The following is a 17056-nucleotide window of genomic DNA, read 5'->3' as shown; positions in this document are numbered from 1 at the left end:
AAAAAATGTTCGGTGAAGGAGAATTAGTATGGCAAACCGTGCTACCGATTGGAATGAAAGATCCTAAGTTCGAAAAATGGTCGCCAAATTGGGAAGGGCCGTTTGTCGTACATAAAGTCCTCGGCAAGGGAGCATACCATCTCCAAGATCGAACCGGTTTAATTCACAAACTACCAATCAATGGGAAATTTCTAAAGAAGTATTATCCGGTCACATGGGAAATGCGAGAATAGAGTTTATTTCATTGATACGCCTGCAAAACAAGTATACAAATACAAATGGTCGATTCATTTATAGTTAAATATCCCTAAGGTAAGGAAGTAATGAGAGTCTCAAGGACAACCTTCAACTCTAACCACTTTACCTCACCCATAGTGACCTAGGCTTGACGATTCTTCTTGTCCATCTTTAGCTGCTTGACCCGTTGCACACTAGATGCGTATTCGGTTGGGCAGGATTTGCCTCCTGACTCGAAATCTCTGGCAAGCTCGGAAGCAACTGCCGATTTTCAGTTTTGAAGTTTGGCAATTTGACGATCAAGGTCAGCCAGCATGTCTTTCTTCATCTTCAGCATTTCGACCTTTGAATGCAGACCTTCTTGAACGACCATCACAGTTTTCAAGTTGCCTTCGGCCCGAAGAGCTCTCTCGAAAATACCAAAATATTCTTGAGTTCATTCCAGAGTTGAAGATGCTCGAGCGATGGCTTCGTTGCTCAATTGACCATCAGTTGCAAGATCGTTCAGATATGTCTTTACGAAATCGAGGCCCTGGCATTCAAGAATTTGTGATGCTGAAAGGGACAGCAGCTCCTGCAACTTGATAAGGGTGTCCGACTCAGCCATTAACACGGAGGTTTGGTTATGGTCGTTGAAGAGCTAGCCGCTCTCGATGTGGTTGCGATAAAGGCATCAAACACAACCTCCCATGAAGGCTGCACATGAAAAGATTTTAGGCACATGGAGATTTTAAAACAAGAAGAACTGACCAAGAAAATTTGTTTTAGACATGTCGGGAGGAGAATTCGGCCATGTCCCCTGGTTCAGTGCTCAAATCGAGAGAGCTTAATGGTCAAGCCCAGTGCTTTAGACTGCTTCTCAATTCATGTGGCTGATGAAGGTTATCTACGTTCGACGGCCACTGAGGTGGCCAGGAAATGTAGATAACACCTTTCAGTGCATAAAATTTTCGGTGAAATGAGAAACTAGGCACTTGACATTTAATATTTTCCTGGTTTAGAATTCTAAAGACAAGAGATTGACCAAAGGAAAAAGAACATGATGTTACTTACGAAGGCTGAGGTGACTGATAGGATTTTTACCACAAGCAAATAGGGTTAAAATCACTGAAAATACTTGCAAGAATACAAGGTAATTGTAGTATAATTGCTCATGCAAGGTCATTGTCCACAAAGAATGTTTGATTAATTCATAATTAAATCAACTCTTAATTAACTATTGAAACGGATTTTTATCAAAGATTTGAGATTTTTGAGTTTGAAAATGTTGAATTAACAATTAGAGAACCTCGAAGTTAGAAAATAAAGGCAGCAAACATAAAAACGTTTTTTAATTAAAACAATTTAGGGAAAGACTAGGGTTAAGCCGTCACCGTTACAATCCTATGCAATTCTATCAATTACTTATAAATTTCCACATCCATGCTTTGAAGGTTAGGTTTTCCTAACGCATATTTTCCTTGTGATGTTCAAGCGAAAACGTATATCTAACATGCAATCCATCTGTGATGTTCAGATTAAATATAAACATGGAAGACTCATTAAACTTCGTGAGAACCCTTTGAAAAACCATGCAACCCTTAAGAGCGTAATGTTCGCCTTAAGTGAACTTACAATTACTAATCACAAGAAGCCCTCCTCAATTTCAGGGTGATGTTCCAACAGAAATTGCATCAAATAACTTGTCTAAATACCCTAATGGTGATCAATCATTACAATATATAGATAGATTTAATCGTGGTGATTAATAATTCAAAGCAAACATGCATCCATTCATAAGCAAATTAATAAAATTACATATTCATGCTACAGTTCATGGCCTAACCCTAACAAATGAATTAGTTACGCATATTCATAATAAAAATCAAAGGAAATATCATTCAAATGAGTCAAAGGAATGAAAACACCTTCAATTAGAAAATATCCACGAACCCTAGCAATCCCCCTTTGTCTCCCTTTTTTTTCCCTATTTAAGAACGGCCAAGCAATCTCCTTGCTGAGCCCCCTTCACAAACCCTAAAACATAGGTCTCTTATTCCAACTAGGAAAGTAAATAATAAAAATAAAATACTTAGAAAATAAAATCCTAATTAAACTAGGAAAACTGCAAGGGAACTGTCCAGCCACGTTTTAGCCTCAGAAATCCTCCAAATCCGGCCCATAATAGTTTGTTTTAAAGATCGGGACGTTCTGAACACATCTTCAGAAGGCCACAAACCCATCCGAGGTCATCTTGGACTTCAAAAATGCAATTCAAGCCCAAAACGTCACTATTCCAGCACTGCGCATTGCTCATTTATTTTATCGCCAGAAAATAACCACTTGGTAGAAAATTCTGATATTTTGATACGATCAAGCCAAGCGACTCACGAACATCCTCCAACTAGAATTACTCCAAAATTCGTCCATTTAATTATGTTTTTCTCCAGAGGAAGTTGAAAGTCCTAAATTAGAAATACAATTCAAAGTATCAAAATTCTTTCAAAATATTAACCAAAATATACCAAGAATAAGGTTAAATATATACTATAAAATCTGCTCATCAGTGACTTCTTGGGAGGGGGGAATACCAAGATCCTGATCCTGCGGGTGAACAGGCGTTTTCGCCGTCGCTTCGGGCTCAACATGAGGCTTTTTCCCACGATCGACCGCAGGGGAATCGACCTGGTCAGTCACCTCAACCACGCGGGGGGGGGGGGGGGGGGGAGGATTGGTGGAAGGAAGTTTGGCTAGTCGAGGGCGACTTGCCAACGGAATCTCGTCACTCTCATCATCTTGCAATAAAGAGCTGCTTAATACTGTCGAATGTAATGGGGGAAGAGTTACCAACAACAGTCTTAACTCTTCCATGATGACCGTTGATTGCTTTGGATTTTTGGGGAGATCTTTCTCAATCGAATGGGCCACTTCCTCCAACATAGGCATAGCAGCAGGCTCTTCGACCAGTGGAACAACAGGTGGCTCAGCTGCGACTCCAGGGACAAGTCGAATTTGGACGGCTTGGCTAGCGAGAGTGGGTCGTTGTTTCGTCGAAGCCTGAACGACAGGGGTAGAAGGAGGGACACTAGGAGCAGTCACTCCCGTAGTCTCGCTAGAGATAACTTGAATCTCCCGTTCTATTTTCTTTGCCAATTTCTTGACGCGTTTTTGGGGTCGGGGAGCTTCACCTGTCGTATCGGCTTCTTGGCGAGGTCGTTTTCTTTGCAAGGCTTACGTAGCGATTTTCACCTTCTTAACGAAGGCGATTGATTTTTTCCTGCCGTAGCCGCGGCAATCACATCTGCCTTTTTTAACACTCGATCGCCTGAGAAAACTAAATCAAGTCAGCAAAGTTGGAAAGTATTTAAATCAAGCCAGTAGATTGACATATACCTTGGGTTATTTCTTTGTGTTTTGGGGCTGGAGTCATTTTGGATCGGTCACCGAAATGTTTATGGACCACATCTTTGACGGAAGCACCAAAGAAGTCTCGCGTGTATTCTTCCCACCAGTCACCGAAGGAATCGGTACTAAGAGATTCTGGAACAGCTGGTCGAAGGCAGAATTTCTGGCACCTCTCTTGGAATTCTTTCTCAGTATCCTGACATTCCCTCTCCTAAGAACTAGAGAGGCGCCCTCGGCTTAGGAGAGAGCACGAAGTAAGTAGAGGTACCGGGCAACCTTAAAGGTAGCCGAGCTATTGAGCAGTGAAGTGAGGATGGTAGACCTCCCAACTTGCTCGACGAGCATCATAGCCAAGGGGAAAGTCGCGTGTTAACATGAACTAACCCTAGTTTCGATGGAGGCCAGCACTTTCAGCTTCGTCCCATGCCGATGTTGGAAGCTTGATGGAGAAAGGGTATTCTTGATGGCGGCATATCAAAAATTAGTCGTCAAAAAAGACGTCTGGATCAAAGAAGTATTTGAAGACTTCTTCGGCCCAATGAGGAGGAACTGGTCGAGAAGCCAGTTAAAGGACAAGTGCTTCAGTGGTAGGAGACTGGAGATCTCTGGCCGAAGAGTGGTGAAATAAACTTGCAGCCAGAGTTGGAAAGCCTAGAGGGGTCCATTCTGGTGTGGGTTGATTTTGTGGGTGGTCACTTCGGTTAGGCAATGCAGGAGATTAGCAAGCACGGTCGAGCTGAGCGACAGGGTATGACCGCTAGCTAAAGCTTCGACTACGGGCATGTTCTCGACCAGGCATTTGTTTGACTTGGTACAACAGATAAACTTGTTGTACCAATAAAATAGGAAGGCTTCGTGTTCTCCCTTCCGTAGACTCGCCTCCCCTCAGCCAGCAAAGTGGAGAATAAAGGTGTTGTGATAGGAGCATATTTATGCGACTTAAATGGCTTGTTCTCGTACATTTACGTTATGTTTCTTTAGTTATTTTAGTACTTTAAGCTATTTTCGTGTGTTTGTAGGTCCAAAGGGCTAAAGGAGCAAAAAGATGCATTTTGGAGACTTTTGGAGCACTTTTGGGCTAAGGACGGATAGCTTATGCTTGAAGCCAAAGTGTTGGACGAAATTGAAGACCTAATTGGAGCCAAAGTGTTGGAACCTTGTTCTCTTTAGTTTTAGGACATTTAAACCTTTCCTAATCCCAATCATGCCATGCATAACACACATCCATTCTAACACATTGTCATTGCACATGCATTTCCTTCATTAGTTAACCCACATGCACTTATCACTTATCATCACCACATATCATATCACTTAATCACTTATCACTTATCATCACCACTTAACCACTTATCATATCATAACCACATATCATATCACTTATCACTTATCACTTAACATATCATCCACCTACTTCACCTACAACATCCACCTACTTCACCTACAACATCCACTTCACCTACAACATCCACCCACTTCACCTACAACATCCACCTACTCACCTACAACATCCACCTACTTCACCTACAACATCCACCTACTTCACCTACAAATGACATAGCCATATGTTCCCTCCACTACTCCTATAAATACCCTTGCATTCATTCATTCATGGACATCTCATTTTCATACACAACACATTACAAACACATTCTCCCTTCCCTAGCCGTGAGCTTCCCATCTCTCCCCTTATAATCCAAACACCATTTTTCCATTCCACACTTCCATCCCCCAAAACCAATTATCCCTAGACCTTATGCTATTGTGCCGCAACAAAGAAGGAGAAAGAAGAGAGGAGAAGCCTTGGACGTTTTGGCTATTCAAGCTTGGATTGTTGGAGCGTTTCTAGGTGTATTCAATCTTTGTTTTCAATGTTTAATTTATATTCTCTTTGTTTTGTTGTAAACATGAGGAGCTAAACTTGTTTTAGCTAGGGGAGACTTTGAAACCATGATTATATTTGCAATATGAATTGATTAATTCCAGTTGTGATTTCATAAATTGTGAATGCAATTTACTTAACCGTTTGATGGATAACTTATTCTTGTTTGTTGATTAAGGGTGCACACTTAGTTTGCATGCATGAATTTGGGGCTAGAATATAAGGGAGTTTCACATAATCGTTACAAACTTATATTCACAAGTAGTTAAGGTTGTTTTCACAATCATGTTAAGTAAATTCCTAGCATGAGTATCATGATGTCATAGTTACAAGTGCTTTGTCAATACTTATGATTTTCATAGAACGTAATGATCTTTGATTGTATCTCTATTATGATGTCATGTAGGGGACTTTTGAAGAATGCTTTGGGTTGTCGTATGATGTCATCCAATCCAATAACTTAAGGAAAATCTGAGGGTTAATTAGTGATGTCACGGTTAATCTAGGGTGTTGAGGTTCATGGTTTATCGAAAAGCAACTGGAAATCAATTTGTATGCAAGTGTGTCATGTGTGGAGAAAGAACCTCTAGCTAATTCACCAACCATCTTGTTTCACAACACTTGTTTACAATCTGTCCATTTTTGCATTTTGTTTGTTTATTTCAACTTCGTCAAAACTAAAACCCCCTTTTTTATTTTTCCTTGTTCCCAAGTGTCTTAAATCTGTTTTAATTTAGTTTTTATGTTCTTAAGTCAATTTAGAAGGTTTTAGCAAGCCCTCCTAATCCCCGGTCTAGAACGATCCCTCACTTATCCATTCTACTACAATTGTCAAACGAGGGTTTAATTTGTGCGCGTATAAATCTCGCATCAAATTTTGGCGCCGTTGCCGGGGATTAGCAACTTTGCTAATCCTTTGGTTCTTTTCTTTTTTTTTTTTTTTTTTTTTTTTTTTTTTTTGGTTTAGTTGTTTTCGTTTTAGTTTCTAACTTAATGTTGTTTTCTTTGTTTGTTGTTACTTTTGATATTTGATTTAGTTCTCTTTCTTTGATTTTAGGTACTAAAGAAGTAAGATATGGATTTTGCTAGCATTCAAGCTCAATTGGCAAATCTTACTTCTAAATTGTCGCCGTATGCCGAAAGGACCACAATGCAGAGTGTCCCTACATTTGGTGCTTCATATAGGCAAGGATTTCAAGCCAATCAATGTCCACAAAGAGATTGGAGGGATCATTCAAACTCTATATGGTGGGAAGATCAACAAGTTCAACGTGAAGCATATTGGCAACCATATGAGGAGTTCTATTCAAGACCTATGCAGCCACCACAACTTCATATGCAATATGATCAATTAAATTCAAGTTCGCCAATAGATTATATTCAAATTCTTAATGAAATAAATTCTTTGGTGCAGGGGTCACAAAATCAAGCCAAGGAGGCTCAACAAGAAGCATATTGGCAACCATATGAGGAGTTCAATACAACACCTATGCAGCCACCACAACCTCCCCCACAACAATTCCAATCAAGTTCAAGTATGTCCATGGATAATGATAAAAATTTTCAATTACTAACCTCTTTGACGCAGGACGAACAAAATCAAGACAAGAAGTTGGGTAAATTGGACGAGCAATTTGGGCAGATTATGGAGTTCATGAAACAAATTCAAGAGCAAAGTGAACTTTCCAACTCAACTATTGAAAACTCGAAGGAAGATTTTGAAATCCATAATGCTATCACTTTGGGAAGTGTTATGGAGGTTGGAGCTGACCTAAAAATGTCCAAACATAGCCTAGAAGTGGATGAAGAGCTGCTAATTGAGGAGGAGGAAGAAGACATGCACACGGCAAGGGTAGAACAACCCTTGCCGCAGCCCCCTAAGCCCTCTAAACCACCCACCACCAGTAAGGACATCCCAATTCCATGTTATTCTGATGTTATTCCACCCAATGTCCCTTTTCCTAGCAGGTTTTTGATTCCCAACCAAGAAGAGAGTAAAAAGGACATCGTGGAAGCCTTCCCAAAGGTGCAAAATGCTATTCAAATTCTTGGTGCAACACAACAAGTTTTAGATGGTGTTGAATTCTTCAAAGGACTTTGTACACCAAGAAGAATGATTCAAGAGAAGGTAGTGGCTGGAGAAGATGTAGAAGGCATCAAAGAGGACATATTTGAAACCACAATTCCCAAGGAAGTTGGATTTTATGACACGGGACAAGTCATAACTTTCGAAGGGGTGTTTATTCTGGAGTTCATTTTGGAGCACACAGGTAAGCCGCCTCCCCGAATTTCAATTTTCTTTTATACTAACATGTGGTTAATGATTCAGGCACCCAATTTGCAATTTAAACTATTACCGGATCATTTCAAGTATCACCGCCCATTCAAAGATAAATTCCATGCCGTTTGATTTTATTTATGAAAAAAAAAAAAAAAAAAAAAAAAAAAAAAAAAAAATACTAAACATGGAGAAAGATGGAGCCTTCACAGAGGTTGTTTGCTTGAAGCCCCACTACTGGGCAAAACTCTAGAAGCGGGAGGCATAGAAGCGGAAGGCATCGGAGCGGAAGGCATCGGAGCGGAAGGTATCGGAGCGGGAGGCATCAAAGAAGAGGCCTCAATACTTGGCCAAACGCTGGATGAGCCCGGAAAAATGTGCCTCTGGAAGTAAGCCGCAAGCCTTTGACGGTCAGTTTGACGGTCACTTTGCATCCGACCATTGGATTCTTGTAGCTCATCAAGCTTCCTCTTCATACCCGTCGAATAGTTGTTGGCAAGTACGTGCAAACTTCTATTCTCATGCTTAAGCAGTTTGATCTCCTGCTTGAGACTTTCCACCTCTGCCATCAATGATTCCACCTGACGGGAGCGGGCAAGCAGGCGTTGGCCCATGTTGGACACAGAACTCGCACACTGAACACTAAGTGCGAGGGACTCTTGAACGGCCAACTCATCGGACCGTCCTGACAGCAGCCTACTATCTTTTGGAGTGAGGAGGTTCCTAGCTACTATTGTAGCTGTTGTGGCGTCCTGCATCACGGAGTCTTCACCTGTGAGAGGACCGTTAGAAGAAAAGAAAGAAGGGCGCCATACGTTACCTTGACGCGGCGCGCCCGTATCACTGCTAAGGCTCAATTCCAAGCTAAGGTTCGATGAGTTTGCCATTTTCAAAAGTGTTCAAAGAGAAGGGGAGGATGAAGTTAAAATTGGCCGGAGTCAATTTTCAAGAATGGGAAATCTTCAGAGTGTGTTTGTTGTGGTGATCGATACCTCAATAAGAAGCCAAGGCGACGCGTCCACCGATTCAAAAAGCCGGAATTTCCGGCGTAATTTAGGCGACGCTTTCTCAGCTTTTCAGAAGACGTGTTCAACTTTGTCAAAAGAGTTCTTCTTTTCAGACAACACGTGGAGGCCATCATTGCAACTACACATCTTTAGCCGACAAGCGCAAAGTTCGGCGACGCTTTCTCAGCTTTTCAGAAGACGCGTGCAGCTTTGTCAAAAGGAGCCGCATCTGCACTACCACGTGTCGTTCAGAAAGCGAAGGGGCGTCGTTCTGAAATCGAAGGGGCGCCTGCTCAGAAATCGAAGAGGCGTGTTCAGAGATCGAAGAGGCGCCATTATTTCAAAAAGCCGGATTTGCGGGATCAAAACGTTTGTCGACAAAGGTAAAAAGTACCACCACTTGATATTATCTCTATATATGTCGACCTTCGTCTTTTATGGCAGGGCAAACCTGAAGAAAATGCCCAACTCTCCCTCACCTCTGAGGGCGCACTCCCAGCAAAGCCTTTCGAAATACTCAATTCTTTCTTCTTCCCCAAAGATGATACCAGATGCCTGGAGTACATATGACCCAGGAGGAAGCAGCACAACAAATACATGTGCTGATTCATTCACCGCTTCTTCAAAAGCAAAGGTATCTCATATCATCAAGGTCAAAAGCAAAAGTATCTCATATCATGCTCTTTCCCTGTCTTTTTCTTTGTCCTTGTTCTTACTCGCATGGCAAAGTAAAAGAAGCAATCAGCCGGCACTTGGAGTCAGTCTTCCGATCTGGAGCCAACTGCCTGGAATCTATTCCTGATTGCTTACCTAGCGTTGCTCTCGAGTAGTCATCTTCAACGGTTGATACACTTCCGGAGAAGGGACCACTTCTGCAAAGGGGAGCGAGTAAGGCAAGTGAAAATGATACATTGAAGCATGTGGAGACAAACATAGGCTGAGTTATCCTCCAACCCTTTTCAATACGAATTGGAAAGATTGAACAAAGAAACAGACCAAAGGAGTAAGCTCAGACCTTCGGGGGAGACCAAAAGAATCCTGCTGCCCAGTTCAAGAGTAGCACAAAGGAAAATCAACGATGGGAGGAGCCCCTGTGGAATCAACAACATCAAGCCTCAATGAAATCAACAAGGAGAAGATGGAATTTACATTCCACAACCAGATTTGCGTCTCTAAACTCTTCTCTTTGTTATTTACATTCTGCCATGTTTAGTATGTTTAAATGCTTTTTGTGTGTTTACTTATGCTTTGTATGATTTTAAGCTTAAAACATTGAGGACAATGTTTGATTTAAGTGTGGGGGTAACTAATGTTGTTAATGCAAATTCGTGGGATTTTATCGCCCATAACTTTAAAGGTTGTTCCTTACTGTTTTAAGGTGTTTTTAAGATGTTTTAGAGTGTTTTAGTATGTTTTGTTTTTATAAATCCGAAAATCACATAAAAATTTGAATAACATGTTTTGAAAAACCTAAAAAGAGTGTTTTGAGTCGTTTTTGTGTGTTTGTGTCTTAGGGTACCTTCCAACACAATGATGAGGATTTGGTTTGTAATTGCATGACTGTTAAAGAGAATTATAAACATGGATGAAAGTTTGATTTACTCTTGGTATATGTTTGGTTATGGTTATAATGTATGACTTCACATGCAATCATAAAAGAAAAATTTGTTTTTGTAACATGCTTGAAGGAAGGAACTCAAACAAACGCTACAACCCTGTGAGACTCGAGCCATTACTTTCTTTGGAGAGTTATTTTCTGTGATTCTTTGTTTTCTAAAGTTGTTGCATGATCTCATTATTCCTTGCTTGGTTGCTACTTAGAATGCAATTGTATCATGATAGAACTAAATGCTAGAACTTATATCCGTTTCATTCAAAGCATGATATTGATTGCATAACATATATCAAGATGAAGTTGTGTAGTTGCCACCATAGCCAAATAGCCTTACTTCCCATATTTCGTATATATTGTAAGTCTTAACCCCGTTGAGCCTCGTTTAACCTATTTTCTTTGCTAACCACATCAACCCTTACCTAGCCTAGATTAGGACCATCCGTACCCTTGTTCTTAAAAGATAGTGAGCATAACTTAAATGAATTCCTTTTGAGTACATTATGAAAGAAAATGAGTGTGGGGGAGAGAATGTTTTGTTCTTAAGCGTTTATGTATGTTTTGAGAAAAAAAAAAAAAAAAAAAATTAAAAAAAAAAAAAAAATTTGTGAAAAATATATGTAAAAGAAAAACAGAAAAGAAAAGAAAGAAAGGAAAAAGAACTTGTTCCCCCTTGATCAAAAGTTGAGTTTTCATTCAAAAGTGATTTCTACGTTAATTCAAATGCTTTGCTCGCTATTTCTTTGAGAACCTTTGTTTTCCATATACCTTCTTTAGCCAAACACCTTTAGCCCCGTTACACCCCTTTGACTTCTATCTTGATCGTTATGTGTTTAATAATGTGGAGTTTGGAATTGATATGAGCTTATGGTGTCACTGGTTCTCGCATCTAAGTAGTAGCATTCCATTCATGAGATCATATCTAAACATGCTTATTAACTCCAGAAATTGCTTCCTTTGAAATACATATATGTGAGTGTTCGTTTTTATGTTTACATCAATCTTCTCACATATAATTAGTTTAGGGTGTGTAGTCAGAAAATCTGTGTGAAAAACGAGTGCATATCTTGTAAGGATTTGCGCAAATTCTCTAAGGCATGTTACTACATTCAAAACATGGTTTTAAATGCTTATTTGTGAAATAATATGTGGTGACTATGAGTAAGAATGTACTTAAGTGTGAAGATGACAAAAATCTATGGGACTAATGATTTTTAACTTGTCATGTGCATTGGAAATCCATTAGACGATTGTTGGAAGGTGTAGGTTGTGTTTTGTTCGTTTTGTTTTGTTTTTGGTTTCTTTTGTTTTGTTTTGCTCGAGGACTAGCAAAAGATAAGTGTGGGGGTATTTGATAGGAGCATATTTATGCGACTTAAATGGCTTGTTCTCGTACATTTACGTTATGTTTCTTTAGTTATTTTAGTACTTTAAGCTATTTTCGTGTGTTTGTAGGTCCAAAGGGCTAAAGGAGCAAAAAGATGCATTTTGGAGACTTTTGGAGCACTTTTGGGCTAAGGACGGATAGCTTATGCTTGAAGCCAAAGTGTTGGACGAAATTGAAGACCTAATTGGAGCCAAAGTGTTGGAACCTTGTTCTCTTTAGTTTTAGGACATTTAAACCTTTCCTAATCCCAATCATGCCATGCATAACACACATCCATTCTAACACATTGTCATTGCACATGCATTTCCTTCATTAGTTAACCCACATGCACTTATCACTTATCATCACCACATATCATATCACTTAATCACTTATCACTTATCATCACCACTTAACCACTTATCATATCATAACCACATATCATATCACTTATCACTTATCACTTAACATATCATCCACCTACTTCACCTACAACATCCACCTACTTCACCTACAACATCCACTTCACCTACAACATCCACCCACTTCACCTACAACATCCACCTACTCACCTACAACATCCACCTACTTCACCTACAACATCCACCTACTTCACCTACAAATGACATAGCCATATGTTCCCTCCACTACTCCTATAAATACCCTTGCATTCATTCATTCATGGACATCTCATTTTCATACACAACACATTACAAACACATTCTCCCTTCCCTAGCCGTGAGCTTCCCATCTCTCCCCTTATAATCCAAACACCATTTTTCCATTCCACACTTCCATCCCCCAAAACCAATTATCCCTAGACCTTATGCTATTGTGCCGCAACAAAGAAGGAGAAAGAAGAGAGGAGAAGCCTTGGACGTTTTGGCTATTCAAGCTTGGATTGTTGGAGCGTTTCTAGGTGTATTCAATCTTTGTTTTCAATGTTTAATTTATATTCTCTTTGTTTTGTTGTAAACATGAGGAGCTAAACTTGTTTTAGCTAGGGGAGACTTTGAAACCATGATTATATTTGCAATATGAATTGATTAATTCCAGTTGTGATTTCATAAATTGTGAATGCAATTTACTTAACCGTTTGATGGATAACTTATTCTTGTTTGTTGATTAAGGGTGCACACTTAGTTTGCATGCATGAATTTGGGGCTAGAATATAAGGGAGTTTCACATAATCGTTACAAACTTATATTCACAAGTAGTTAAGGTTGTTTTCACAATCATGTTAAGTAAATTCCTAGCATGAGTATCATGATGTCATAGTTACAAGTGCTTTGTCAATACTTATGATTTTCATAGAACGTAATGATCTTTGATTGTATCTCTATTATGATGTCATGTAGGGGACTTTTGAAGAATGCTTTGGGTTGTCGTATGATGTCATCCAATCCAATAACTTAAGGAAAATCTGAGGGTTAATTAGTGATGTCACGGTTAATCTAGGGTGTTGAGGTTCATGGTTTATCGAAAAGCAACTGGAAATCAATTTGTATGCAAGTGTGTCATGTGTGGAGAAAGAACCTCTAGCTAATTCACCAACCATCTTGTTTCACAACACTTGTTTACAATCTGTCCATTTTTGCATTTTGTTTGTTTATTTCAACTTCGTCAAAACTAAAACCCCCTTTTTTATTTTTCCTTGTTCCCAAGTGTCTTAAATCTGTTTTAATTTAGTTTTTATGTTCTTAAGTCAATTTAGAAGGTTTTAGCAAGCCCTCCTAATCCCCGGTCTAGAACGATCCCTCACTTATCCATTCTACTACAATTGTCAAACGAGGGTTTAATTTGAGTGCGTATAAATCCCGCATCATGTTGTAGTTGAGAAATTTCTTATGTAATTTCTAAACTTCTTGTTTTGAAGGCTCTTGGCCCTCTTGACTCAGTGTCTCGACAGCCCGTTCGTCAAATAACGCCTTGAGATCAAGATTCGACAGACATCCAAAAAGGGCGGCATCTACTGGGATGCCAAAGGGGGAAGTGCCGAAGATAGCAGAGACGTCGAGGATGTAGGATTAAGAGGGCTGAAAGAGAGGATCATGGTGTTGGTGGCCAAGCACCAGAGGCTTAGTGCTGCTATAAGGAGTTCCTTGTCCATGGCGATATCCACAATCGAAAGTCTGATGGCGTTATATAGACCAAGAGCTTTCCATTCTTGGCCGAAGAATTTTTCCATTCGGTCAACCCAGGCCGCCCAATTTGCGTTGGTCGTGGACTATGCTCCATGAGGTCCTGTCAAGTCCCATTTCGACCAGTCAAATCTTTGCAGCAAAGGGCCAGGTAGTGAGCCTTAAAAAGCGCGGTGATGGACGATGGTACTGCATCCTTGAAGAGTGGCCCCATGATTTGGTGAGTAGTGCTAAATCATTCTCAAAGCGTAGGGTCTTGATGGAGCTCCGATCAATGAAATCCTTGCACTTGTTGCATTCGTCGGAAAGTTGGGAAATAAAGGAAGCCATCGGTGAAGATTTGAGTGTTTTGGGGCTTGAAGGAATAACTTCTGGTTTAAAGGTTTTAGTTTTCTGGGATTTTGAAAGCAAAATAGCGAGAAGATTTTCAAAGGTTTCTGGAAGCGTGAAATGCAAGTGGAAGAGACTCAGATATTTATAAGCATTTCGAGAGGAAGGTCAAACGTTTGATAATCTGTGGCATTTGATTTTCAAATTTTAAGGCAAAATCAACTGCGAAATCACCAATCATTTCGGATATCTTGGAAATCTCGGAGATAGGATCAAGGTTTTCTTGGTTTGAAGACGCACGATTGCGTGTTACGGCATGCATTAATATGGAAGAGACGTTTCGGCTGGCGCACGTTTTTGAGGGTCATGATTAGGAGCTGCTACGTTAATTGAGGGATTGACACGTAGCAGGATGTGTAGGGGGATTCAGATCGTGCATTATAAATGCGCTTGATGGTTGGATGTGTGAGGCTTTTCATTATCCCATAGTTATCTTCTGGGGATCGCTTCTTCAAGGTCGAAAATCGGCTAAAGGGTCCTAAGACGAAGACCTCAGAAGCGAGGGGGCAATGTTTGGGCCCAAAATAATATTTTGGGCCAAGCTTAGGTTCGGCCCAAAGCTTTTCCAAATGTATTATGGGTTGCTTGGTGGCCTCGGGCTGTTCATAAAAGATGGTCGAGTCCTATTACAAGAAGGAGTAGTTTGGATGAGCAGATGGGTCGAAGAAGTCCCAATACGATAAAGAGGCCTAGTGCAATACAGATTCTCGACCGGCAATGAATACGGCCTTAAAAGGGGGGTGAGTTCAAAGTCCTAATAGGAATAGGATTAGTCGAGATAAAGTTGGAACAGGAAGTCCTAGTCCGAATACGGTTTCAACTTAATCTTGAGGAGGTTTTGTTACTATAAATAGATAGTAGAGTGCATCATTCAAAGCCCTCTAATTCAACACACAACTGCCCTGCACAAAACCTCTCAAACATCTTGAGATTTTTTTATTTTCTTTTTCCGCCGATACATCTTCAGTTTGGATAAATAACACTGTGAAGGCAACCGGCGAACACCTTCAGTTTGGATAAACATCACTGTTGCCGTAGAATCAGCCGACCGAGGAGCACCTTCAGTTTGGATAAACAGTACTGCGTCGAGGCCGACTGGTTACTTATCCAAGTCTCGGTCGAGAAAGGTTTCCGAATCCTTATTAGCAGAGGCCATCTTATTAGCCTTCTCGACAAAGTAAGGCGTTACGAGTTACGACATCCGGCGCATTAAATGCCGAGTGATTTTATGATTGGATACTCACAAGTGAGTTTCAGAGTTCGGCATTCTGACGGCCGAACCACATTTACCATCAAGACATACATCACTTTTGAGTACTTGTGTCCGTATAGTCTGGTGTTGATTCAGCGTGCTTATACTCTCACGAATATAATCACTATGGCCGAATCCGGCACTGACGATTCGTGAACTTCGCAGAATTAGCTACTTTGTCTTCAGGCTCGAGAATCCAAAGGTCCAGACCTGTTCCTTCCTCGGCCGCAATCGCAAGATCAAGAAGTCAACAACGCGCTCAACGCAACATCAACAAATTGTACTCCTCGGCCAGGCTCGGCCGACGAGTTGGCACACCCCACATCAACCGAAGGACGTAGTTAGCTCATTAGTTACTCGGCTTGTGCGCCACGTAGGCTTTGTAATTTTTAGGGTAAACAACAACAATTTATTTTTTCAAAATTATGCCATCTCTTTCTAAATCATATTTGGGTTGGGCATCCTAGAGAAGAAGAAGATGGTACCAAATTCGTATTTCAGTTGGGCGATAAAGACTAGAGTTTTGGGTGGGTGTTCATAGGGGTGGGCGTTTGGATGTAGGTGATAGTGACGGTTTTGGTCAGAGATTGGTTGGTTACCGATTTGAATAGAGAGATGAAGGTTGGGGGAAGGGGGGAAGAGAAAAGGTTGTAGTTGTATTAGTAAAAAGGCCTTTCAGTTTCCCGAAGAAGGGAGAGAGAGGATCTGAGGAAGGAGAGACTAGGGGGCCCAAACTTCAATATATTTTATTTTTTTATACTTAGAAGATGAGTTGGTATAAAAAATGTGTACATATGTGATATCATGATTGGTGGAACTCCAGATTAGTGAATGAGCACGATACCTGGAAAAATTTCGCAGGAAAAGAGAGGAAGTGAGGCCTGAGTGCTAGAGAGATGTGAGGGAACCGGCCAAAAAGAAAGAAAATGATGGTGATATGTGTGATGGAACAAGTGTGGGTTTCTAAAACCCAAAATAATTATTTGTTTAATGCAACTTGCATGACCATCCCTCATCATTAAGCCTTTTTTAAGGCTGATTTTTATTTTTCGAGGCCAAACCAAGCAATGATGCACACAGAGGTGGATTGTCTGCCCTCCCATTTCCATACTCTCCCCATGCCCTCCTGTTTGTGTGGTCACAGTTAAGCCACGTCAATATTTTATATTCCTATTACTTTTTGTTTTATTATTTCTATAAAAAAATTAATATAAAATGTTGACGTGACTTAACCGTGACCACACATCACAGGAGGGCATGGGGTGAGTATGGAAATGGGAGGGTAGACAATCCACCTCCAATGCACACTGCATGAGGTCAGTTTTTAGAATTTGAATTTATCTCATGTAAATTTACACTATTTCGAACATAACTTTTTTGTTATAACCCTGAATTGATTATAACTCTGAATTGAGTGTTGCGGCCATATGTTCGTAAAAATGAGTGTTATTTGTAAATAGTAAAATAAGAGTGAAAAAGTTGAAGGAAAATTGAGGTCCACGTGAAA

At 40.3% G+C, this 17056-nt stretch overlaps 1 protein-coding gene across 1 annotated transcript; it reads right to left on the bottom strand.

The window, feature by feature from the left end:
* Positions 1-2763: 2763 nt before the first annotated feature.
* LOC137735979 (uncharacterized) lies at positions 2764-13954 on the bottom strand. The gene is made up of 2 exons (XM_068475330.1): positions 13740-13954; positions 2764-3436 (listed from the first exon to the last, which is right to left on the bottom strand). The coding sequence occupies exons 1-2, from the start codon at positions 13952-13954 to the stop codon at positions 2764-2766; spliced, it is 888 nt and encodes a 295-aa protein (XP_068331431.1).
* Positions 13955-17056: the final 3102 nt, after the last annotated feature.

This window comes from Pyrus communis, chromosome 6 (assembly GCF_963583255.1).
Source record: "Pyrus communis chromosome 6, drPyrComm1.1, whole genome shotgun sequence".
Lineage (NCBI taxonomy): Eukaryota > Viridiplantae > Streptophyta > Magnoliopsida > Rosales > Rosaceae > Pyrus > Pyrus communis.
The sequence above is the reverse complement of the archived record's forward strand: the minus strand, read 5'-3'. Positions and strand labels throughout refer to the sequence as shown.

What these genes read in the sequence shown, in the direction of transcription:
- LOC137735979 (XM_068475330.1), bottom strand. Translation starts at nt 13,954, where the DNA reads ATGGAAAAATTCTTCGGCCAAGAATGGAAAGCTCTTGGTCTATATAAC. An exon ending in CTTCCCCCTTTGGCATCCCA is followed by an intron (nt 3,437 to 13,739) that starts GTAGATGCCGCC and finishes AGCCTTGCAAAG; the next exon opens with AAAACGACCTCGCCAAGAAG.